A 26,947-nucleotide genomic window follows, 5' to 3' on the forward strand; every position below is an offset into this window, starting at 1 on the left:
TGACGCAATCGTACCGCGGCTGGGACCCAAAGAATATGATGTGAAGAGAGACCAGCTGGGGAGAGGGGAGGAACGAACTCTGGTTCAGTCCAAGCAAACAAACCAAGTGTGAAATCACCCTTGTGGTTGTGAGTTGTGAGTTGCATCCCAAACAGAAATCTCCATATTTCACTGGCAGACAGATTCCCCACCCATGACTTACTCTGAGCACCTGTGTCTCACCAAGTCTGCTGTATGTTACCCTAAGATTAAGACATCAGTATTCACTGGAGAAGCAGACGAAACAGCCTGCCAGCCCTTGTTAAGGCTCAAATGTTTACTCTGCTCGATGGGCTACCCCGGTGTTGAAAGAGCGTGTGTGGAGTTACTGATAAACACTTCAACACTTTCTTTGGTGTCTGGGAAAGATGAATTGATGCAATTACAGACATTACTTTATCAGCTCTTTCTAAATGGATTTTCACAGAAATTTCACAGCTGCAGTAATTTATTTTGGTCTGAATTGTGTAACTCTACCAAATGAATCCAGCAGTTCCCAAGCTTCCTGTATTTTCTTCTCTTCCACATAAAGCCACAAACAGATTATGAAAGTGGCTGTGTTATCCTTTGGAGAGCTAGACAGTTGACACGTCACGAGCGTTAGCGAGCATAGATGAAAAAGAAAGTTACTGATTAAAAAAAAATATTTTTTTGGGCTTAACCCCACGTCATGTGCTTACATGCACAAGCGTTCTAAAGGGGGTGATAAAGTTACCTTCAAATGTTTGCGCTATTAAACTGCATGTGTTATTAAGGTACGGTAGTTATAAAAATGTTCACTTAAACTAACTTGCTCACTCAGATACTCTTCAAACTAAAAGCTGGCCATAGAAGACAGATTACCCTAATGTCTTCTACAGCGCCCCGTATGGCAACGTGTATTTGCATTGCCTTATGAATTGTCTGACACATTTAGGAATGTATCGATGAATGAAATCAAACTTAAATAGTTGGATGCATTTGCATTTGCGAATATTGCAAGTTGTGTGTAGAATAAGTAAAGGTAGGCCCGTCGCAATTATTTAATAATTGTCTGATTGCGGTTATTTAAGATAAAAGTGACACATTGAAATTGGAAGTGCATATTTTGATATGTCATTAATACGTTTTTAAAGCCTTAAAAGGAAATAATACGTCCCTATTTTACTATAACATTCCAAGTTAAAAGTGAAATAATGACTCCCTAAGGTGTATAAAGCACACTTTGTATTACAATTAATCATCACAGTCGTGGAAACCCTAAAACAGACAATTAATCGTCATAATCGAGAACGTCCTAAAATAGACAATTAATCGTCATAATCGAGATCGTCCTAAAATAGACAATTAATCGTCATAATCGCAATTAATCGCCAGCCAAATTTCATAATCGTGATAGCCCTAAGTATAGGGTTAGGGGTAGGTTTGGCAATATACAGAATATTCACAGTATAATCTTGATGATTTTTGCTGTCTATATACAATTTTGGCAATATTTTGAATATCGCAATTATTTCAATGCATTTTTATGTAATGCCACTATTTTTCTTAAAAAGTGTGTCATTAGACTAATTTCATTAGATTATTCAGGGCTACACAATTAATCAAAATAACAAAAATCTTGATATGGTCATGTGATTATTAAGCCGTAAAATGACTTGAAGTAATACATGGTCTGTGTGGGTAAATTTAAAATTTTCTTCCTTATGTTGATATAGTGAAAAACTGTGGAAAACTATTTATTCATTATTTTTAACTAGATTTTAACTTCATGCATTTAACATTTTCAATCTTCTTGGCTACAATGGCTGGTTGGTTAAAATTAAGGTTCCTCTATGGTTCCTATATTTCCTCTAAATGTGAATGTAAATGTCCTCTGAAAAAAACAACAACTTTTAAGCCATTTCAGTGCAAATGCATAATTATCAAGATATTGAATATAGTCAATAAGCTGACAAAATTTCGAGACTTTTGTAGCCATATCGGTGAGTTTGGGTTAGGGAGTTGAGGTTAGGGTTGAAATTTAGGGTTAGGGGTTGAAGTAAGGATTAGTGTGGGTTAGGATTAATTAAATTTGAGGTTAGGGTAAAGTAGACACTATGATTTTACTCTTCTCCAGCATCTAATCTTTTTAGATTGATGATCTGCTTAACAGCTGCTAGTTATGCATGGTTACAGGTTCTCTTCGGTTTTGCACAGAGACTTCAATTTCTCAGTGTCTCTCATACAAAATATTTGTATAAAGATGTGGTGAACTAACTCAAACAATGCTGAAGCATTGTGTTAAAATAGTGAAATGACCCAGTTTGGCGAAGGATGAATTCTGGAACATTCTGGGCACACACCATATGTTGATATCATTGTTTCAATTTGGGCCAGTTGTAATACTTTAGGTATGCCCAGCTTCCAATGGGAGACTCCATTGGAATTGTTTTATTTACCCAACACATCATAAGTGTTGAAGATGAGGTAATAGTCTAGGACCTCAAACGCTCTTTTCTTGTACTCCAACTTCTGGATACAAAAGTATTGGAATATTTTGCAATGTGAAGAAATTCGTTTTATGAAAGGCATTCTGTGGCAAAAGGAAAAAGCATCCTCAACCCAGTTTCTCTTCTTTTGCAGGTGAAATGGTCCGACGACTCATCCACTACCGTCACCAAAAGTCATCGTGAGTTAGAAGATTTTCTGTTAAAGGTGAGGAGAGAGTCACACTTAAAGATGTTGTTAGTCAAGTTAGCCAGGATATGCCAGAACTGCAAGGGCTTTCTGTTTCTATTTCAGTCATTCTGGCTGAATTTGGAATGGAATATTAGCATACTGCCTACTACGTACCATATAGTATATCAGAGGTTTCGCTAAGAAATTTTGGTGCTGGCCAATGGGTCTGGGAATTATAAAGTATACCAGGCAAATTGGGAAAAAATCCGGTCAACCTATTTCGGTGTTTATTTTGCGGTGTAACGAGATGGACTATGCATAATCTATGCAATATACTATTGACATAAGTCAAATGAACAATAAATGTTCGGACCCTCTCTTACAGAGGATAAAAATATGGATGAATATTGTCAGTGATGAAAGATTTAGGTACAGCAAATCCTCACGATTGTTTTTATTTCACTAGGCCATTCTAACTGTGGAATCACACAGCGGTTCCCCACAGAGGAACATGGAGGAATAAAAAAAACTATCGACAGCTACATTCGGCATTGATTTTTGCAGATAACCGATAGATAACCGACTATTTTTCAGTTTCAGTTTGCTGTGCTTTATTGGCAGGGCAAATACAGTCCTCTTCCTGTGCCAAAGCATTTGCAGCTTAGCAACGGATAATGAAAATAGTAAAATAATCTCTGTCTCTATAGCTTCCAAAGGAGCAGAGTCCTGATGGCTTTGAGAAGAGTATTGTGAGGTTACTCAATCGGGGAGATCAGTGTGAACACAGAGAACTAGAGAGAACCCTCAGGTGAGTTATCTTAGTAACTGTTAACCCACCTATGGTCAGAATACCTGTTTTGTTTTTTTTGTTTTTTTTTAAGGAATAGTTCACCCAAAAATGAAAATGCTGTCATCATTTACTCATTCTCAAGGAGCACAAAAGGAGATGTTAGGCAGACTGTTATATGGGCTAACATTCTACTTAAAGGGATAGTTCACCCAAAAATGAAAATCCTCTCATCATTTACTCACCCCCATGCCATCCCAGATGTGTATGACTTTCTTTCTTCAGAAGAACACAAAAGAAGATTTTTAGAAAAATGTCTCCGCTCTGTAGGTCCATACAATACAAGTGAATGGTGATCAGACCTTTGTAGCTCCAAAAATCACATAAAGGAAACGGAAAAGTAATCCATAAGACACCAGTTTTTAAATCCATATCTCCAGAAGTGATATAATAGGTGTGGGTGAGAAACAGAACAAAATTTAAATCCTTTTTTATTCAAAATCTCCACTTGAACTTTCAGATGTGAAAGTGAAACTAAACAGGCACCACATGTGACCTTCAAATGTAAAAGTGAAAGTGGAGATTTAGAGTAATAATAATAAAAAATAAAAAAAAGACTTAAATTTGTATCTGTTTCTCACCAACACTTATCTTATCACTTCTGAAGATATAGATTTAACAACTGGTGTCTTATAGATTACTTCTATGTTTCCTTTATGTGATTTTTGGAGCTACAAAGATCTGATCACCATTCACTTGCATTATATAGACCTACAGAGCTGAGATATTCTTCTAAAAGTCTTTGTGTTCTGCAGAAGAAAGTCACACACATCTGGGTAGGGTTGCGTGGTATACCGGTACTAACGAAATATTGTACTGTTTTACATTTTTTGGTATCGCAATATCATCTTTTTGTTAATTTCGATACCATATTAAAGTATGCTGCCATTATCAAAATGTAATGTGATGTGAGAGTTTTGAGATTAAATAAAAAAACTATTTGAAAATAATTAAAAAAAAAAAGTCTCAATATGGCCAGGTGTGATCATTAAACAGCAGAAGGATGTCATTTAATTAAATAATATAATCACGTACGTTGCGCGCCACAGAATGAATGAGAGGCTCCGCTCTGCTCTGTCATCTCCTTCACACAAAGAGGCATGCAGGCGCGCATACACACACACAAACACACAGAGTAATGTGTTTAGTGTGAACGGCTGTGAACTCTCAAATTACCTTTTTCACCAGAGATTTCAGCTCGAGAGTCACGGGAAGTTTAATATAACGAACAGGAAAAACTTCAAAGTTCTTTCAAAATAAAAGTCCTGCTGAAATGAGGGCTTTCTTTAACTGGATGCGTGAAATTGAAGACATTACGACAGAAAAATATTACTGCTGTATAAAAGTGTAATATTCAAAGTAGTAGCAATAATGCTCATAATAACAATAGTATAATATTATATGGTTATATTATTAGTATTATTATCTAAGCAAAATCACAAAAGCTGAATACCAGTACTGAATATCAGCATGTTGTGATTCAGCCATGGCAGTTTTCATTAACACTGTAAAGCTCTGTTATGCATCTTTTTTTCTTTTTTTACCAAAAATTATTATTTATAAATTATTATATTTTCATTTGATCAAACTGTGCATTATGTATTTGATTAAACCCAATTTGATCATAACATTTATTTAAAACATTTAAAATGGAATCCAGAAAAACAGATATGGCATAATTTTTATATATATAAGACTTTATGCAGTTTTTTGTCAATAATTTTCTGTGTAATTTCATCAAAAATCTGAGTTTTTTTATTTTTTATTCGTTGCCTAAGTATCAAGTTAGTATTGATACCGAAGTACCAGGGCTGGTATCATACCGAAGCCAGAATTTTGGTATCGGAACAACCCTACATCTGGGATGGCATGAGGGTGAGTAAATGATGAGAGAATTTTCATTTTTGGGTGAACTATCCCTTTAGCATCTCATTTTGTGTTCCACAGAAGAAAGGAAGTCGTACAGGTTTGTAAATGAGTAAATAGCAACATACATTTTCATTTTTAGAACTGACTGTAGATTTCTTCAGTGGAAATCCCTGTTTAATTCTCAAGCCCTATAACACACAGACGTATTTGGGTCAGTAACACTAATGTCAGGACCAGAGGGGATTCTACTTCCTGTAGCACAGTTTATATGTGACAACAGATTTTGCAAGGAAATCAAAATGCTAGTGACTGTATGCTTTCAGTGCAGTTACAGCTGCCAGACGAAACAGTGTGTTCTTTACTCTCTTTTGTTCCTGTACAGGGAGAGGTTCTTGTCTTTATCACAGGATGTTCTTCAGAGATGTGACATTACCAGATTCTTCATGTCTGATCCGTCTTTAATGCCCTGCAGCCACTGTGAGCAACCAACATTTTTTCAACTGTATCTTTAAATAAGTGAATTTATGTTCTCAAATTGGCCAAATATGAACCATTGAATCAATCTTGCTGATATATCAGTCAGTGATCCCTCTGTGCCATGCAGGCATGTGTAATACTTGCCCATCTACCTTCTGCAGGTACCAGTGCACCTGTAGCCAGAATCCATCAGCCTGAACGCGGGTTCTCTGAGGACTGCTCCGAGACCTCCAGTCTAGAGGAGGGTGAGAGAGAGAGAGAGAGAGAGAGACACTCACCTGCCCTAGAAACACACAACAGCACATACTAGTGTTGTCAAATTCAAGATTTTTTTAGTCATCAATACTAGGGTATTGATACGGATTTCCCGATTCGATTCTGATTCATATGGGTCTATTTCAGTTATAATGTTTATTTTGCTTGCATATAAAAGAAGTTCTCCCCCAGCTGTTACAGGGGAACTTTTAACCAAGTACGTTATGAAAATATTAATTTTACAAATGTATTTTATCATTAGTTTTCATCATTTTGGTCACATAAAATGTCCAAATCCATGTATTCCATAAATAAATATTTGTTCACATATTTCACCAAGAAGTGTAACATACACACTAGCACAAAAGCACTAATGGTCTTCTGATTGCTATAGTGTTTCAGAATTGTCTTTTCTCTCTTACAGATGTGGAGGCTTACAGCATCAGAGCTACAGGATTGAGGTAGAGCTCACACACACCCTCATTCTCAATATCAGGACTTTCCTGTAAGAATCAGTAACCACGTACACATCATTTCCTGTCACTTAATCTGTCTGTCTCTCCATGTAGTAATCAGCGTTCTGAATGCCAGCGAAGGGGAAACAGTGAGCAGAATGGAGAGAGGGAACAGGTGAGACCCTGGAACTTTCTTTCTGAAACATTTATCATTGGATACTGCATACTGTTTCATATACTATTTAAAGAATGTAGAAAGCAGGATATACTGCATAGTAAGCAGTAGACAAAATCTCTCTCAGACACAGCTGATCTCTCAGTCGATTTACGATAACTGAAGATTTGAGGTCTTTATTGTCCTTTGAGGCATGTTATGCTTAAAATCGCTCTGTGTCTGTTGGAAAGAGCTGCACAAATGACAGAAGAATCCACACGCCTGGACAGAAGAGCAAAGGAAGGTCAGCTGGCAAAAGGTACATATAAATTCACACTCTGTTATTGTGTTTCGTATATAAGTATTTTAATGACAAATGTCTTTGAAACAAAAAAGCACACCGAATTGCACTAATCGAAAAATAAATGCATTGCATTAACAGTGCCGATGCATAATCTTCATTTACTGCTACTATGTTTCACCACTAGGTAGTGTAAAACAGTAGTTTAGTTGTACCCTGAGAGTGGATTGAAATGCTGGGCATTTAAGTTTCACTGAGAAGATAAAAAAATATTTTAAGGAATACTTTGTCTTACAAAAAAGAAAAAAATAGTATTGATACTATAGTTTGGCTGTTTGAACTTTTGAAAATAAATTCATTGAAATGTTTTATGTTATATACCCTCCTATTTTGATATCAGACACTGAACGATATATCAGTCAATATTAGCATTTATGTACCCTGCACCCTTCTTTTGTCCTTTTGAAAATCATTAAAACTGTACAGTATAGTTAAATTCTTGATTCAGGGTATCCGCGGGTCCTTAAAAAGTCTTAAATTTACTTTTAAAAATGTAAGGCCTTAAAGTCTTAAATATCTTAAATAAATTACAAAAAGTCTTACATTTCGTTTGCTGAGGTATTTATTTATTTATTTGGATTTTTCCCCTTTTTCACCCAATTTGGAATGCCCAATTCCCAGTGAGCTTTTAAGTTCTCGTGGTGGCATAGTGATTCGCCTCAATCCGGGTGGCGGAGGATGAATCCCAGTTGCCTCCGCGTCTAAGACCGTCAACCCGCGCATCTTATCACGTAGCTTGTTGAGCGCGTTGCCACGGAGACATACAGTGCATCCGGAAAGTATTCACAGCGCTTCACTTTTTCCACATTTTGTTATGTTACAGCCTTATTCCAAAATGGATTACATTCATTATTTTCCTCAAAATTCTACAAACAATACCCCATAATGTCAACTTGAAAGAAGTTTGTTTGAAATCTTTGAAAATTTATTAAAAATAAAAAACGAAAAAAATCACATGTACATAAGTATTCACAGCCTTTGCCAAGACACTCAAAATTGAGCTCAGGTGCATCCTGTTTCCACTGATCATCCTTGAGATGTTTCTACAACTTGATTGGAGTCCACTTGTGATAAATTCAGTTGATTGTACATGATTTGGAAAGGCACACACCTGTCTATATAAGGTCCCACAGTTAACAGTGCATGTCAGAGCACAAACCAAGCCATGAAGTCCAAGGAATTGTCTGTAGACCTCCAAGACAGGATTGTATCGAGGCACAGATCTGGGGAAGGGTACAGAAAAATTTCTGCTGCATTGAAGGTCCCAATGAGCACAGTGGCCTCCATCATCCGTAAATGGAAGAAGTTTGGAACCACCAGGACTCTTCCTAGAGCTGGCCGCCTGGCCAAACTGAGCGATCGGGGGAGAATGGCCTTAGTCAGGGAGGTGACCAAGAACCCGATGGTCACTCTGACAGAGCTCCAGCATTTCTCTGTGGAGAGAGGAGAACCTTCCAGAAGAACAACCATCTCTGCAGCACTCCACCAATCAGGCCTGTATGGTAGAGTGGCCAGATGGAAGCCACTCCTCAGTAAAAGGCACATAACAGCCCGCCTGGAGTTTGCCAAAAGGCACCTGAAGGACTCTCAGACCATGAGAAAACAAAATTCTCTGGTCTGATGAAACAAAGATTAAACTCTTTGGCCTGAATGGCAAGCGTCATGTCTGGAGGAAACCAGGCACCACTCATCACCTGGCCAATACCATCTCTAGAGTGAAGCATGGTGGTGGCAGCATCATGCTGTGGGGATGTTTTTCAGCGGCAGGAACTGGGAGACTAGTCAGGATCGAGGGAAAGATGAATGCAGCAATGTACAGAGACATCCTTGATGAAAACCTGCTCCAGAGCGCTCTGGACCTCAGACTGGGGCGAAGGTTCATCTTCCAACAAGACAACGACCCTAAGCACACAGCCAAGATAACAAAGGAGTGGCTCCAGGACAACTCTGTGAATGTCCTTGAGTGGCCCAGCCAGAGCCCAGACTTCAACCCGATTAAACATCTCTGGAGAGATCTGAAAATGGCTGTGCACCGACGCTCCCCATCCAACCTGATGGAGCTTGAGAGGTCCTGCAAAGAAGAATGGGAGAAACTGCCCAAAAATATGTGTGCAAAGCTTGTAGCACCATACTCAAAAAGAATTGAGGCTGTAATTGGTGCCAAAGGTGCTTCAACAAAGTATTGAGCAAAGGCTGTGAATACTTATGTACATGTGATGCACTGTAGCGCATGTGGAGGCTTCACGCCATCCACCGCGGCATCCGTGCTCAACTCACCACGTGCCCCACCGAGAACGAACCACATTATAGTGACCACGAGGAGGTTACCCCATGTGACTCTACCCACCCTAGCAACCGGGCCAATTTGGTTGTTTAGTAGACCTGGCTGGAGTCACTCAGCACACCCTGGGATTCAAACTAGCGAACTCCAGGGGTGGTAGCCAGCATCTTTTACCACTGAGCTACCCAGAGCCCCCCCCGTTTGCTGAGGTATTACATTTTGAGGCGTGATTAGAGGAGACGCTTAAAACAGCAGAATCTGCGCGAGTCATAATCATCTCTCTCTCTCACTCTCTCGTGCATTTAGCAGCTGACGCTTGAGTTTAGTATGAGCGCGTGCAGGGAAGCGCATTTTTACTGAACTTACGATGTTACACATGTAGAAACCTTCATAAACCCGTTAATCCGAAATGCAAATGCTGTTATTTTGCATCTCTGTCACTGTCGCTCCTGCTTAATAGATAACCGACAAAGCAGGTCAATGTTAGAATTTGCAAGTGCGCGAGGTTGGAGCAGTCTTTTGACGCCTTTCAAATCGTTGCGCTTCCTTATTTGACACTATGCCTTTGACAGTAATTGTAAAGCTAACAGAACTACTCAGCTGCAGAGTTACACCTGTTATATCTCATCTCTCGAGATCTAGGGCTGCCAACGCAGTTGACACTGTTCTCACGCTCTCACGCCACACGTCCCTTTTCTCACGCAGTGATAACGTCGCGGAGCAAAGAGGACACTGACAGCGCACGGACAGACAAGACAGACTGCATGATGCTGCGAGTTATTCAGACCAATCAGGGGAAAACAACAGCAAAGCGTCTCTCCCTCTCCTTATCTTTCATAATTTAATCTGTTAACATTTTCAATACATCTTGTCAACTTTAAACGGCCATTTTTAATGAGATTTTATTTGAGAGATTTCACTCGAAAATGACAATTGTCATCACTTACTTACCTTCATGCTGTTGCAAACCTGTATGACTTTCTTATTTCAGTGGATATCAAAAGGAGATATTAGGGAGTTTCAGTCACCATTCACTTACATTGAATGAAAAACAAGATGCAGTGACAGTGAATGTGACTGAGACGACGTTTTGCTTAACATCTCCTTTTTTTGTCCCGTGGCAGAGAAAAATTCATACAGACTCAAGGGTGAGCAGTGATGACAGATTTTTAAATGAACTGCCCTTTAACTACCTGTTAAAGTATTTGTTAAAGGTATCTGCCAAGAAAAAAATATATAAATGTTATTCAGCACATGCTAGACCTTATTCACAGCAGCGGTATCTTTGATTTTTAATGACAATGACAACAAGGCTGTGCGGGATAGACGTACAGTCTCTTCGATGAGATATACTGCAGTTTAAAGTGTTTTTGGATCGTTCCGTGTACAAAACATTGAAAGAATATCTTTTCAAGGGCACTCAGTAGACAAAAAAACTCCAGACAACATGAGCTGTGGAAAATCAGATGGGATATTGGAGCTTTATTCAGATTTACACCATTCATGCCGTTGAAGAAATAGTAAGTCTATCGCTCACAGCCTCGTTTCCATTCCCATTAAAAATCAAACATGGCGCTACTGTGAATAAGGTCTATAGACCAATCCTCTTATTTACAAAAATGGCAGCGCACACGCAGTAAGTGGTGGCCCGCTGATTGTTGTGTTAGATTTGACAGATTAGAGGATTAAACGAAAGTATGACACAAAACCATCATAAATACAAACATGTTCTTAGCGATACAATTACTATATGAGTTAATAACAAACATGTAATCATGTTCGCTATAAATTTATGCTGCAGAGTTGTGTGTTGAAATGATCTCCTCAGTCCAGTCAACTCTGTTGATGATCTTGAAGCCACAGCAGTCAACGAGAGCCCTCGGAATCATTTTTCAACTATGTAATCCAATACATTTATTTTTTGCGCATGGTTTTTGCCAACACTTCTGTGTTTGACATAAGTGGTGACATTGCCAAAGCATTGGTCTATTGCGTCACGTCATGCTGGAAAGCAAGTGACTAAAGAGAAGGGTCACAATATAGGCTACATACTTTAGGTTACATGCATTCTTAATGATTTCTTTGAGTTTTAATGTTGTATTAACTTAACACATAAATGCGCAATAAAAAAATAAAATAATAATAATAATTCTTATATATATATAAAACATGTCCAGAGACATTCAGTTAGCCTCAGTGTGTTTTTTTTTTTTATTGCTAAAGTGGTCTTAGATTTTTCTTTTATTTGGCCTTAAAGTCTTAAATTTCATTCCTTCGAACCTGCATATACCCTGTGATTAGTGTACAACGGCACAAAAGACCCCCTCTTAATGAAAATCTGTTTTATTGTGGTCCCAATGTGTTTAATGAGGGAATATTATACTGAATATTAATGGGGTAACTAGGCCTGTCACGATTACTAAATAATGTTCTGATCGCGATTATTGTGCACTTGAAATTCCAATCACATTTTAATGCCCAAATAAGGGAATTTGAAGCGAATATATAAATGCCATGAATGGTGCGTTTGTGTGTTGTTCAATTGAACTCCGAGCGCCGCACCGCAGACATCAACCCAGAGCAGCACCTGTCAGGAAGAGCGTGTGAGCGTGTGCGCACAGCACACTTTATTTCTGTGGAGTGATTAAAATAATGAAATTAAATCTCAAAGGTTTTGCTTCATTAGAAATAATGGCTCGTGGGTTTAATCCGAGCATTAAAATAACACGTGAAAGTGAAGAAATTAGGACAGAAATATTTTACTATTTCTTAATATAACATAATATTATATAAATACAATATAAAATTATATTTTGTATTATATTTAAATATGTACATATACAAATATGTATATACATATTTACAGTATTAAGAAATATTTAGATTTTTTTTTCGTCTTTCATAGAGTTTTAAAGTCTTAAAACTAAATTTTATATCTCTGTTTTATCATTTGATTTATATATTTGAAGTTAAATATGTAAAAAGGACTTAAGATGTATGAAGCACACATGCACCTTAAGAAATATGACAATTTATATGACAATTAATCGTGAAAGCCCTAAAGGGACAATTAATCATCGTAGCCCTCAAACAGACAATTAATCGTCAGCCAAATTACATAACCGTGACATAATTTTTAAAGAATAAATAAAAAATAACAAATTTTTTTTAAACGTGTACATTATCCAAGGATGTCTCAATTTACGTTTATTTCAATCACTTTTGTCGGGTTATAATATGTTAAAGGTGCTATATGTAATATTTTTACTGTACTAAATCATAAAATGAACATAATATGTCATTAGAGAATTAGAAAACATGCTAAGTTGAAATACTGGCTTCTCCGATAACAATGCTACAGCCAGTATATTCTACTTTGAAGTTTCCATTCCGGGCCGGAATTTCTGTTTATGTTTTGGCCACTGCCCACTCACCAATAGTAATTCAACACTGCCGAGTTGCCAGATTTGAACAAGTTTGCAGGCAAACAACACTGCGAGCTGCAGCCATGGAAGCCAGCAAACGAACTGGATCAGAGATAACAGATTCCACATGATCTAAAAAGCCTCACCATCCATCTAAAAACCACCATGACCAGAGGTGTGTAAAACAAGGATAAAGAGTGGAGATGCCTTTGGAAGATGGAGACAGCTTAAAGTCCAGAAATCCTTAAAAACGGATACTGAGTTGGCTAATTCTGGCAACCCGCATGAGCTTCGAGTCTGGGGCGGGGCAGACAACTCTCCAATATTTAGAATTTGGACTGCAGTACCCATTTCAAATGCTTGTTGTCAATCTTACATATCTTTAACTATATTACAATAATTTCTGATTTATTCTGCTTGTAGAAAATCAATAGCATACATTTTAGAGTTACAAATGTAGTACATGTCTATTTCACAAATAAATCTCTCTTGCTTTTTCAGCAGTGAAAATGGGCCAACTTTGAATGTCCATTGCAACAAATCCATTCCTTCCCACTAATATCGAACAATTTGTTGCAGAGTTACAGGGGGTTTTGGAAGGTGCTATAATAGTTCTTTCTGCCATCTAATGTTTTTGGAGAAAACAACATCCAAGAGGTCTTTTACCATTGGAGGGCCTTTAGCCCCATTGTACCCTATAATCAAACTTATTTACTAACATATTACTTGTTTAAAACTGTAAAATACTCTCTCCCCTGTGTGTTTGTGTGGACATGTGCACACAAACCCGCTTGAGAGGAAAGTATGCAATTTGTGGGAAAGATGCAGTACCCAGTAAAGCAGGTGGGGAAGCTAGAGATCAGTATGGGGCTAGGGGCTAAATTTGAGAATATTTGACATTATTAGGTAAAATTTGATTCACAAATATACAAAACAACTATTTAAAGCTGTAAAACATCCAGAAAGTCTGAAGGTAAAAGGTCATAACTGGTTCTTCCCATATGGGTCAAAATTGACCCGTTAAGACAATGGAAGGAACAATTTGTTTTCAATTGTTATTTCTGTAAATTCATTTTTGTATAGAATTGTTTTTCTTTTTTCTTTTGTTTGTTTTGATGGTCTTGACAAAGTCACAACGTTTTAGTTCCAGTATAAAAAACTATGCTGTATTTATAACGCATTCTTTGCCTGTCCCGAGTCAAAAATGACCCTATGACAATAGCAGGGATAATATTATCGATATTGACCTGATTAGGCTAGTATTGGAAGCAGATCATTTGATGGATTACTGAGGCTGAAGCTTTTGTGTGAACAATGTAAAAAAAAAAAAAAAAAGGAAAAACACTTTAGATTTATAATGTAAACCTTCTGATCGATCAGTTATCGCCATATAACATATAGGTATTAGCCAAGATTTTTTTCTTCTCTGTTTTCAGGGAGAGAGGCCGGCGAGTGATCAGTGCAAAGAGTTCTAATGGGATCCAAAAACCTTCTGCAACACTGATGATCAACCAGGCCGCTTGCAAAGGTGTGTGCTGTGGCGAATGCCAATATAATAATTAGGAATGCACTGATATGAACATTTTTGGAAAAATAAAATGTTTTAAGCAAAGAAACCCTTTTTAAATTCTGTTTTAAAGTGGTATAATGTATAATGGGTAATGCCTACCACAATGACAAACTCACAATGACAAACTCACAATGACAAACTCACAATGACAAACTCAACTTAAAACAACTTAAAATATAAGACACACACAGCGGCCACGTGCATCTCTCTCTCTCCAACTGTCGTCTCCGGCTCCCTTGTATCTCACTCTCCCACTGATCAGTTGACTCAGTGCCGGCCTGGCCACACCCTCATCCTTGTCACACAAATAAACCATCTGTTTTTCATATCGACGTTTTCATGCTTATAACCGATGTGCCGATGGTTTTAATTTGGTCAGTAATTGGCCGATATGTCTTTTTTATTTTTATTTTTTATCTACATGCTTAAGTCGTTTTCTGTGTGTGTGTGTGTGTGTGTGTGTGTGTGTGCATGTCATATGCGTACATTAACTGCTACTGTGCTGTTTCTTCTGTCTGTTGATTTGTAGACATAGGAAGGGACCGGTATGGTGACACATCATCAGAGAGCTCAAACTCCATGCCGTCAAGTCCTGTTCACCCCAAGAGCCTGGAGGACCAAGGTGTGTTAATGTGTTTTTAATAAGGCTGCTGAAGTTAACACATTAACATTCAAAATGCTTTAAATCTATTTAACACAATAGCTGGGCTTTCATTTGTTAGATAAGTGTGGGCTGTGTCTCACAATTCGCAAAATTTCTATCACAAGTAGTGTGTGAGAAGAGAATGAGTGTGTGCCAAATCATAGTACAGTGAAAACAGTATGCCAAAGATGCCAGAATGGCATACTATTTCAGCAGATTTTCAGAAGTGTAAATATGTGCATGCTTTCTGCTAATATTGCCCACAATGGAAGAGGATTTGTGACTATTCTCTATAGTGTTTTTTTAGTTGTATACAAATTTATTTAGATGCAAATTCAAAGTTTGAGATTTACCACGTTAATGCCTAAAAATATGAGATTTTTTGTGCTCCATCTGTTGATTGTCCTAGTTTTCAATAATATGCAGTGGTTTAATAGTATTACCTGTTAATGTAATTATATATTGAAACTAATTTGTGTATTAATTTCAATTAAAGGAATATTCCGGGTTCAGTACAAGTTCAGCTCAATCGACAGTATTTGTGTCGTAATGTTGATTTACTACAGAAAATAATTTTGGCTCATCCCTTCTTTAATTAAAAAAAATATATAATTTTTGCATTGAGGCACTTACAATGGAAGTAAATGTGGCCAATTTTTTGAAGGTTTAGAGCCAGAAATATGAAGCTTATAATTTTATAAAAGCACATACATTAATTTTTCTGTTGAAACTTAAAAAGTTTAAAGTTGTTTAAAATGTCATTTTTACGAAAGTTTCAGGGTTTATGGTGGCATTACTTCGTCATAGTTTTAAAACCGTATTAAACTTTACACAGAAAAGGTTAGTAAGCGATTTATTCCACTAAAATTGTGTTAACCTGCACATTCTTTACATCTTGTGGCTTTACTTTTGAAACAGTGAGTATTTTAACATTTACTGATTGGCCCCATTCACTTCCATTGTAAGTGTCTCACTGTAACCCAGAATTTAGCTTTTTATTAAAGAAAAGGAGGGACGAGTCAAAAGTAATCTTTGCGGTAAATCAACATTCTATCACAAATGCTGTCGATTGCGCTAAACTTGTATTGAACAAGTTATATTCCTTTAATTGATGAATTACTAGCGCTTCGATGAAATCAACATGGAGTTTAAACTGTTTGTCTTTTGTAGATACAGAGAGTCAATCAGATAACTCTGCACAAGAACTGGCTGAAAAGACTAGCCTCGCCAAAAGCATTGCCGGCAAAGCGGTTGCCATGGTGAACCCATTAGTGGCTGAGCCTCAGAACATTCTGCAGCCGCCTTCAGTGGTGGAGTTGGCGCTGACCGCTTGCCTCCCCTATGCCCTGCAGTACAACACCACCCAAAGGGACGCCGGAGAGAGTAAGATAACCATTACGATTCCACTGGCCCGAGACCCGGCACAATCATCAGCCAGCACTCACCCACAGCAGCAGCCTCCACAGGGGGCGTTTAGCATCCTCTCGGCTGGCCAGTGTCCTCTACAGCCCACCAACATCCAAGCCACAGCCAACAATCCTGTCAAATCAAACGTCAAGGCCTCGTCGTTGCCTGTATCTGTCTATATCCCTTTCAGCTCGAGTTCCTGCCCCGTCTCCTCTAGCCAAGTCCCGGGACCTTGTCATACAAGTGTACCCACTCGCTCCCCGGGGCCTGGGCCCCTGCCGCCCCCTGCCGTCACACACAGCACGGCTCAGAGCGATTCCTTGTCCTACATCAACAGCTCTAGCATGTCGGTCACAGCACAAGCACAGCAAGGGGGCTGTAACGCCTGCGGGTGTCGTGGAAGCTGCGGAGGCAACGCCGCCCACCAGTCGCCCAGTTACTTCTTGCCCCCTCAAGCTGCCCGTCAAATGTTTGGGCCACCACCCCCCTTCTTCCATCTTCCTCCGTCTCTATGCAACAGTTTCCCTGCCCAAGGTCACCAAAATAACGGGTCACTTCTGCCCTTCTACGCCCACACTGGTCCTCCCGCTGCTTTTCTTCACGCCCACTCAGATCCTATGATGGCTTCACAGGCAGGCTACAGCATGCCTCAAATGCCCCCTTTTCGACGGTTCTACCCACCTGTTTTTCCACCGGTGGGCTTGATGTCAGGTGGAACCGGTCCAAAAAAGCCCACCAATGTGTCCTGCTATAACTGCGGTATGAGCGGGCATTACGCCCAAGACTGCAAACAACCGTCCATCGATGCCGGGCTGACGGGTAACGGCAGGGCCAGGAAATGATGATGTGGTCAGAAACGTACTCTACGCAAGTACGCACATGCAGATGACAATGCTTTGCAAATGCATCGCAAGCACACAGGCCTGTTGTACATTCAGACTAGGGCTGCACAGTTAATAGAATAACAATAGAAATTGCAATATGAACTTGTGTGATTATTAAACTGCAAAAGACTGATTTAAATGAAAGCAGAAATGTATTACAATTGTAGCTGAATATATGAATATTTAATTTATTAAATATTATAATAATAATAATATATAATTTATTCAGACCACATACATTTTAATGTATTATATTATAAATATATTTTATAAAATATTAATAACATTCAGACCACATGCTGGCCTGTGGCTGACAATTTTAAATATTCAAAATCAATTATTATAATTACTATTATATTATTATAAATGTAATATAATAATAATAATAATAATAATAATATAATGTTAATAATATAAATTATTTGGACACATGCTGGCTTATAGCTGAGAATTTGAATGTTCAATTATTATATAATTTTATTACATTAACTATTATGTTATAATATATTAATATTATATTCAAACCACATGCTGGCTTATAGCTGAGAATTTGCATTATACAAAATTAATTGTTATATTGTATTATATTATAAATATAATTATAATATATTGATAATATATTCAGACCACATGCTGGCCTGAGGATTTAAAATATTAAAAATGAATTATTATAATACTGCAACTATTGTATTATTATTATAAGTATAATAGAATAAAAATAGAACAATATTAATAATGTAATATATTCAGACCACATGATGCCATGTAGCTGAGAATGTGAAGTATTTAATTATCATGTTAAATTATCATTCTAAGTAGTATTATATTAACTATTTTATTACAATATAATTGTAATATATTAATAATATAATGTATTCATACCACATGCTGGCTTATACCTGAGAATTATTCAAATTAATTATTTTATCCTATTATAATATGTTAATAATATATTTGGACCATATGCTGGACTGAGGGTGAGAATTTGAAATATTCAAAATTATTTATAATAATAACCATTATATTATTATAAATAAAACAAAATAATAATATAACAATTTTAATAATATAACAGTCTGACCACATGATGTTCTGTAGCTGAGAATTTTAATTATTCAATTATATTATTATATTAACTATAATAATGTTTTTATAGCATAATATATTCAAACCACATGCTGGCTTAAAGCTGGTAATTTAAATGATTCAAAATTAATTAGTATATTATGTTAGTCATATTGGTGCTGCTTAGAAAACAAGGCTGTTAGAACAAGGCACCCGTGTCATTTCACACACCCTGTTCATCATGAGAGCTTCTGTTTCAATGCGATTTCATGCCCTTTTGTTTTATCAGCCTTGATTTCTAAGCAGCTACAGTATGAATCCAGTGTTTCCCCTATTATGCATTTAGCAGCAGCGCACCGCTAAATTATGAGCACCGCTGCTGAGATTTCACATGGTTCATTTATATTCTTAATGCAACGTAACGCTTGCTAGGCCCAGTCGGCTGCATGCTTTTTACACTGCACGCTGTTGAATGGGGCTGGTATGAAACAAAAGGGACCCCACCACACACACAGGCACGTAATCACAGAGACGTCACCATATAGCAGTCCAACAGGAGTGTGTCCTGCAACAGAGAAGCAGTATACCCGCAGGGTCTGAAAGTCAGCACGGGATTGCAGGTATTGTGCACAAATTTAATAATTCCCACATGGTCCACTTTCAGAATGTGGGAATTACCACACACTTTTATTCACTTTAACATGTAGCTGCAAATTGGTAAACCAATCCGTACAAATGAACAAATCAATAACCTTGTGTTTGTATCGGACTGTAATTCCAGAATCTGCGCAAGTAAATCGGCTCTTCCGCATCTCTCGTGCACCTCACTGAATGCTTGTTGAGTTTCATTTAAGCGCGCACAGAGAGAAAGTCACAAGTACGTTTGTCGCATATTTACTGAACTTAAGATTTGAAGTGCGAATGCCATTGTACCGCATCTAAGCAAGTGAGGCGATAAAACTACAAAGCAAAGCTGTCAACATTGCAAGCGCGCAATGTCAGAGTGATGTAGTTTTCCCACCTTTCATATCGCTGCATTTTCATATGGCTCCATCATATTACAGAACCTTTGACAAGAAAGGCAGAAACAGCAAAAATGCTTTGTGTAAACTGATACCAGAACTTCTCTGGGTGAAGAGAACCTACTGCAGGGAGAAGAGAAACAGTTAAACACCTGTTACATCCGTCATCTCCATCTCTCTGGAGCTCCATCTGACCTGTACAGGTATTTTCTCTGCCCTGTGAATCAGTCAGTTTTAATTAGTATGTAAAAATATGCATAAATAATAATAATATAGTCATATAAATACTATAATATTAATAATATACATAATGTGAAAATACATCCTTTTCTATCTTTAATATACATATAATTCAAGCAAGGTTCTCTCTCAGGATTTCATCTGTTAACATTTTCAGTGCATTTTGTCAACATTAAACTGACATATTAATGTAACTGTGAGTATTGACTTGTACTCTTTAAGTGATAGTAACCGTGGAACTCAAAAGGAGATGTTAGGGAGAATGTATGGGGGAAAAAATTCGTGACTGTGAATGGTGACTGGAACTAAAATTCTGCCTTCCACAGAAGAGAGAAATTCATAGAGGCTTGGTGGAGAGTAATGACAGAAATTACATTTTTGGGTGAACTGCCCTTTAACTACCTGTTATAGTCTTTGTTAAAAGTATCTGCCAAGAACAACAACATAAATTTAAGTCATCACATGATTGCGTCTCGTCTTGCTGAGAAACAAGTAAACAAGTGACTGAAGCAGAGGACCATAATTAAGGCACGTTCGCACCAGAAACGATAACTATAATGATAACTATAAACATAAAGTTTTATAAATCATTCTTACTGTACGGGAATAGCAGAGTTCACACCACAACTATAATGATAACGACACCATGGAACGATATTGTTGGGATCACTTTGAGAGTGATTTTTTATTTTTTTTTTTCAGCCGATGAGCGATAAAAACATTAACAGCCATTCAATATCCATCCAACTTTATAGGGCACGAGCCGCAACGTGCACTCATCTTCAAAATAACACATTCCAGCACCGGATCGCCATTTATTATGCACACAAACGAAATGGAAACTCCTGCTCAATGCATATGGAGTGGTGGTGGCGTAGTGGGCTAAAGCATATAACTGGTAATCGGAAGGTTGCTGGTTTGATCCCCACAGCCATCACCATTGTGTCTTTGAGCAAGGCACTTAACTCCAGGTTGCTCCAGGGGGATTGTCCCTGTAATAAGTGCACTGGAAGTCGCTTTGGATAAAAGCGTCTGCCAAATGCATAAATGTAAATGCTCAAAAACTGGTAATGTTTTTCTGCATTTTTCTTCAGTATTAATGGAGATGAGATAATGAAATCTAACGCAAGCTGGTAGCATAAAATTACCTCAGTATCCAGCGCTAATGTGGACAGTGTCTTATCTCCTTTGAAGTTGTATCCATCTGTTTTTCTTTTGGTTTCTATGCTAAACATAGAGCAGTAGCAGGTCACATAATCCATTTTCTTGACTGTAAACGTAACTGCAGCGTGCGCTTAGAATAAACAATGTTATCATCTGATGGTGTGGACGTTAATATAGTTATCATTCTTGATATGAATGGGCCTTCAGGCTATATACTTTAAAAATCATTCTATCGGAATAAAACTAAAGGTATATGTTTAGATATTTTAGTACATTTTACCCCCGGAGCCATCCAGAGCCTTTCAAAAAAAGCACGAATAACCCATCTATAATGGTTCTAAGGTCGTTTTAACCTATTCCTCCACCGACGTGCACAGAGACGGGTCAGGCATTACAGGCTCGTGGAAGCATGCACAACAGCACTGCTGCTGAAAAAAATCCTAAGGGAAACACTGGAATCACATTTCAAATGGCTATCACTATGTTCGTCAAAATAAATTGCAGTGTGTTTTTTTTTTTTTTTTTGTATAATCATGCATCTCTAGTTCGGACACATGCAATGACGTGTGAAATCGAGCTTGCGTAGCTAGAAGTGTTTGCGTTCTTGTACTTGCGTAGAGTGTTTCAAACCTTATTCTCTAGCTCCATGCTTTTAGCTCTCATAGTGAACACCCATCTGTGTGTTTGTGTGTTTTTCAGGTGGTTTCCGGCTGAAGTATGTTGCCCCAACCTCCTCGGAAACACTAGACAAAAATGATTGACAGGGAGCAGGGGAACAAACCATTCCAGAGATGCTTTAGACTAATTTTTATGTTTGTATTAACATTCTTGTCAAGAGAGCCCATGCAAAGGGAGCCGCAGAGGAAGAGAATATATGTAATTTTTGGACACGGCCACAATGATGGCAAGACAAGTTGGCAAGGTGCAAAACCTTAAAATGTGGTTTTCTTAGTAACTCAATTATCTAGTTCTAGTTTAAATAGGATGAGTGGCAAGAGTTTTTTGTTTTAGGTTCAGAATAAGTACTTTATTGTTGTCAGAAGACTTTTTTATGAACTCTTTGGCAGCGTCTGGCATAAGTTAATGAGGAAAAATTAAACTTGAGCTCTCCAGTACAGTATTTCTTTTTAATGACACGGGTGAATCTGTATAGGCTTTTATACTTGCTATGAGCAGTTAAAGGGGTGGTTCACCCAAAAATGAAAATTCTGTCGTCTACTCACCCTCATGTTGTTCCAAACCTGGATGCTGTGATATTTTCCATAGAACACAAAAGTAGAGTTTTCAAATAATCTTTACCCAGCTCTTGCCATGCAACATCAGATCATAGTGACCATGCTTGTCTAGCTCCAAAAAGACACAAAATTGAAAACGGCATAAAAGTAGACAATACGACTTGTGGACTGTATTGAAAGTCTTCTGAGGCCTTCCGATTTCACAAAACGTGACGCACAATTTTTAAACGCGAACAAGACGCAAGCTTTGGCTGAGATGAAGGTTATCAGTGAATAACAACTTAATTTCGGTCTGTTTATCACACAAAGCTTTTGTTTTCAGAAGACGTGGAATGGAACAAGTCATATGGACTACATTTACTGATTCTTCAAAAACATTTTGTGTTCCACAGATAAATAACAACAAGAAGGTTTGGAACAATGTGAGTGAGTAAATTGTTAATGAATTTTTCTTTTCGGATGCACTATTCCTTTATGGCAAGAAAAAAAATACACGATGTGTTTTCTGTAAACATATATTGAAAGTTCTTTATTTGTTATCAAAGATTTGCTTTTGCCCTCACTGATAATGTTGATAAAGAGAGAAGATCAAAGCTGATAATGATGCTCTTTTTTTTTTTTTTTTTTTATATGCTGCTGGTTTGCCCTGTTGTTGTTTCAGACATGATGCACTACAGCTGTTCTCTGAAAAATGTGAGTCAGGTGTTTATAATGCACTGAAATACCCAGATTTGCAGTTACTGCCTCCATTTACAAGCTCTGACCAGTAGAGAGCGTAAGAGTTTTTTACCATGCAGCTTCAGGTCTCAACACCTATGTATTAAAGTCTTCATAGAAGAGCAGACTGCTTTGTGTGAACTATTCAAACAAAATCACTCAAACATACTCATTCTAAGCTTAAAGCACTGTTATGAGGGAAAACTGAATATATTTTCAATGTAAAATACTCTGTGACCAAGGAAGAATGGTGTTAGTTAACATAGAACAACTCTTGAGCATCAATAATACCTTGTGTGCTGAAACAATTTTTCTTATAATTGTCAAAGAAAAAGCAGGCGTGCCTATTGCCATGCGATCAGTTTAAAGTGTGTGTTGACAAGTATCTCAAAAGTCTTAATTAGTTGTTAAACGTAAATATTTAAAATATCAAAGTTGTCATCATTTCTGAAATCTTGCTGAAATTGCCAAAGCAGCCCTACCTTTTTATATGGAGATTTGGCATGTTTCTATTGAGGAAATCACCTGTACTGATTTTATTTTGATATTTTCAAAGACATTTTGATGAAGGGCTCAAGGCCATTAATATGGTTGTCCATGTATAGCACATGTACTGTTAGTAACATTACCTGCGATTGGGCAGCTGAATCGTTATGCACAATTCGTGGATTGTGTTACAGGTTTTTAAATGTGCTTTGATTGAATTGTCTGGTAAAATGAACACTAATCTGTAAATACTCTCTGGAGGGAGTTAACTACTCTAGGTTGAACCCAAAAACCTGTCGACTGTATTCGTTACACTTTTTATAGATTTATGAAGCTGTACTGTATGAATGAGGCTCTGCCTCTGTTTATGTTTACTGTATTTCATATGTACATGTTGATTAATCTGTACTGAGAGGTCAAATTAATCTGATCACATTTGCATTTTCCGGCAAATTGATAATTTCGGTCAAAATATCAGCAATAAACATAAAAACCCCTTTGGCCTTTGTTTTATATATATATATATATATATATATATATATATATATATATATATATATATATATATCTCGATTTGAAAAATCTTTTCAAGTGGTTCATGATGTTGAAAGGCTCTCATTTACTGGTAGCTCACTGACGTGAAGCACTGCAAGCCGTTTATCAACCAAACAACTACTAGTTAACAGGCCAAAAGGGAAAGAGTTTCCCATGTTTGTCAGTATTTCCACCTTATTTTTATTTTTAGAAGACAAACTCCTGGACATATTTACCAAAGCGATCAGCACCTTTGGACTGGACAGTTCCCGTAACGAAGTACTTAAGTTCAACTTTATAACGAGCGATCTACGTGCTGGTTTGGGAAACAGGCGTTACTCCATCATAAAATAACGAGTGACGTTAGTTAAGATAATAACATAAGTATTATGTTAAAGCTTAAGTTGCAATGTTATCGGGAAACCCAGCCCATGTGTATTAAGATGCTCTTAGCGCTGCACGATTACTGCAGAGTACTCGTAAATCTATGAGCATTTTCAAGTACTACTTAAGTTACAATGGCTTTGGGAAATGGGAGCCAAAACTAAGAAGAATCGTAAGATGCATTCTACGATCTAGACTTACGATGCTTTTGTGAAACAAGGCCCAGAGCTGCACATTGCGCTCACATCTGCAATTAAAAACGTGCAATTAGAAATTTGAACCCATTCACATGTGAGCGATAATCTTTGTTTCTATCTTGGAAAATCCACAAATGTAGCATATTGACAGCGTTGCAAAAAACTTGTAAAATGCATCTGATGTCTACTTTGCTATCGTAAAATCTCAGACACGTCTTCTGGGTGGAGGTAATGTTCACTCTGCACTGTATCGTGCAGCCGTGCTCAAGAGACGCAGTCCAAAATTTAATGAGTTGTACACAAAAACAAGAGCAGGAGAAATTGAGAGGCGATCAAATAAATGCAAAATATTATTTGTCATGCATGTGAGTCTTTTATCTAGATGCTTGACTTGAAGAGAACAAGCTTAAAGATGTTGAACTTTGACACAGTAGCACTGAATTCAACATGTTTCTTGTAGAAACACCATGCCATGTGTTTCTCTAATAGACTAATAGTTAACAGATAATGAAAAATTTATATAATAACATTATAATGAATATTAATAAAATATGTATAAAAAATGGTTGTATTTATTCTTGTAGTGTTTACAACATAGCAGGAAATAGGAAAATGCATATTCTTTGGTGTGTTGGAGTTTCAGAAATGGCTAGAATTTATGTGAACATGAATATTAATAGTAATATAAGTATGTCATTATTATTTCAAAACATGGTTTGGATATGGGATTGACTGTTTTGCACTCTCTATGTTTTAGTTTCTGTACTTGTAAAACACTAAACAAATTAAGTCAAGAATGCTTCAAGGTGAATTTTATTTGGTCAGTGCTAAAGGTTAGTCTCAGTCTCAGATAGCATGAAATGGCCACAGACGATTCACAGCAAGCATGATGTAAATTGCAGCATAAATTGCAAGAGCTGTCAGAAAATCCATTCTGATTGGTTGGTTCACAGGGTTTTATCACTTTATCAGATAACAAAGTGTTGTTTAGAAGTTACCAGGCTGCAACAATGAGCACCTCTGTGGAAGAACTAGTCGGAAACTGGGCTGGAAAGTCTCGCGGCCCATCAACTTTGAAAACAAGTGTTTGTATATGCTTAAATATGTGGGCCCCACAGCTTATACAAGGCCCCCTCAACAGGGCCCTGTGACTATGAGGGCCCCCAGCCCTCAAATAGGACCCTTTTACCTTCTTGGTTCTAATTAAATATTTTGAGCCATTCTTTAATCTTATAACGCCACCTGGTAAAAGTTTCCATGCTCTTCTGGAAGTAGAAGACCTTGTAAAATAATTTCCAAAATAGCTACCTTCACATTTTGATGCACTTTGTTTTATGTGAAATCTTTTCTGATTTTGATAAAGTAAAATTAACAATAATGTTTATATTGTTACTGATATTTCAAAATGTGTATTTATTGAATTCAAGCAACATGTGCTTTAAATTTCATTATTTATAGAAAAATAGGTTTTAAAAAAATATAATTTGCTGACTATTATTTCATTAGGCTTTATATGGTTAATCTTTATTCTTTGTATAAAAGGGCTGTCAAACAAAAACTTTTATACTAATTTCTACAACTTCTATTACTTGGCTTAGGTGGTTGGGAATAAGATAATATTGATATTTTACTTTGTGTGGTTCAAAAGTACTGATTAAACTAGATACGTAAAGTTTGTTGAGACAAAGTATAATGTTGGTCTGACAAAACCTTGTTTGAAAGTTTAAAATGCTTGAAGTTAGACATTTTTACAGGTTTAACAGTAAGAAAGAAAGGAGCACTTAAAAGCAGATTAAATGTGCTGTAAGCGATTTTTTTTTTAATTTTTTTTTTATTATTTTTTTTTTTTATGGAAAAGTATGCAAAAAATGTAAATGTAAAACTCCCTTAAAGATTTTAATGAAATACGTGTCCTGAGATATCTCACCGGTCTCTGTGACAGCTGTAGACTTTGTAAACGGCAAACAAAAATGTGTCCGCGGACCACTGACATTGACGCTTTTCACTGGTCAATCGTTTTGCTTGTTCTCATAGTGTTGTATGTGAAGCGGATCATTGAGGCTATGATTCATATTGTATGTCATTTAAGGGTGCTATTGTGCCACTGTTGATTTTGTCAGCCACAGGTGCAAACAATGCTTCTCTTTTGCTCTGTTTTGGTTTCAAAATTATCGTTGGAGGGCGGGGTTTTGGAATGAGGGGGCATGGCTAATTCAACGGCTCAGTTACGTGAAAGCTTCAGAAAATTGCTTACAGCAACTTTAAAGGGCTTGTAAGATTTGACAGCTGAAGTTTGAAATTACGAACATTCCAAAACAGACTTGTAGCTCATTTAAACATTCTGTCAATGTAATGTAGTCTAGGGGATTTTTGGACACTTTGAAAAGGCTTAAATTATGCCTTAGCAGGGCTTTTCGATGGAAGAATAATAATGGTAGCCAAGCTGTAGGGACGTTCCAAACAGAATTTCCCCAAAAATGACCAAATGACCACTATTTTTGAGCCCCACACCTTTCAGCCTTTCAAAGCTCTCACAATGGAGGGTAAAGTCTTTGAAGGATATAGGGATGATCACTTCTGAATGGAACGCACCCCA

At 37.2% G+C, this 26,947-nt stretch overlaps 1 protein-coding gene across 2 annotated transcripts in view; it reads left to right on the forward strand.

The window, feature by feature from the left end:
* The window catches only part of LOC127440542 (zinc finger CCHC domain-containing protein 2-like), a 40,108-nt gene extending 14,431 nt beyond the window's left edge, over positions 1-25,677 (forward strand). The window contains exons 4-14 of one of the 2 annotated variants that reach the window (XM_051697211.1): positions 2,644-2,715; positions 3,387-3,487; positions 5,778-5,872; positions 6,034-6,117; positions 6,552-6,588; positions 6,697-6,757; positions 6,988-7,055; positions 14,240-14,331; positions 14,903-14,995; positions 16,187-17,294; positions 21,498-25,677. In XM_051697211.1, the coding sequence (XP_051553171.1) occupies positions 2,644-2,715; positions 3,387-3,487; positions 5,778-5,872; positions 6,034-6,117; positions 6,552-6,588; positions 6,697-6,757; positions 6,988-7,055; positions 14,240-14,331; positions 14,903-14,995; positions 16,187-17,265 (1,782 nt within the window). In that variant the 3' untranslated portion in view covers positions 17,266-17,294; positions 21,498-25,677. The remainder of the gene's footprint in view (positions 1-2,643; positions 2,716-3,386; positions 3,488-5,777; positions 5,873-6,033; positions 6,118-6,551; positions 6,589-6,696; positions 6,758-6,987; positions 7,056-14,239; positions 14,332-14,902; positions 14,996-16,186; positions 17,295-21,497) is intronic. The other variant, XM_051697210.1, reaches the window with a different exon arrangement.
* The last annotated feature ends 1,270 nt before the right edge of the window (positions 25,678-26,947 follow it).

The sequence above is a fragment of the Myxocyprinus asiaticus genome, chromosome 5, assembly GCF_019703515.2.
Source record: "Myxocyprinus asiaticus isolate MX2 ecotype Aquarium Trade chromosome 5, UBuf_Myxa_2, whole genome shotgun sequence".
In the NCBI taxonomy this organism is placed as follows: domain Eukaryota; kingdom Metazoa; phylum Chordata; class Actinopteri; order Cypriniformes; family Catostomidae; genus Myxocyprinus; species Myxocyprinus asiaticus.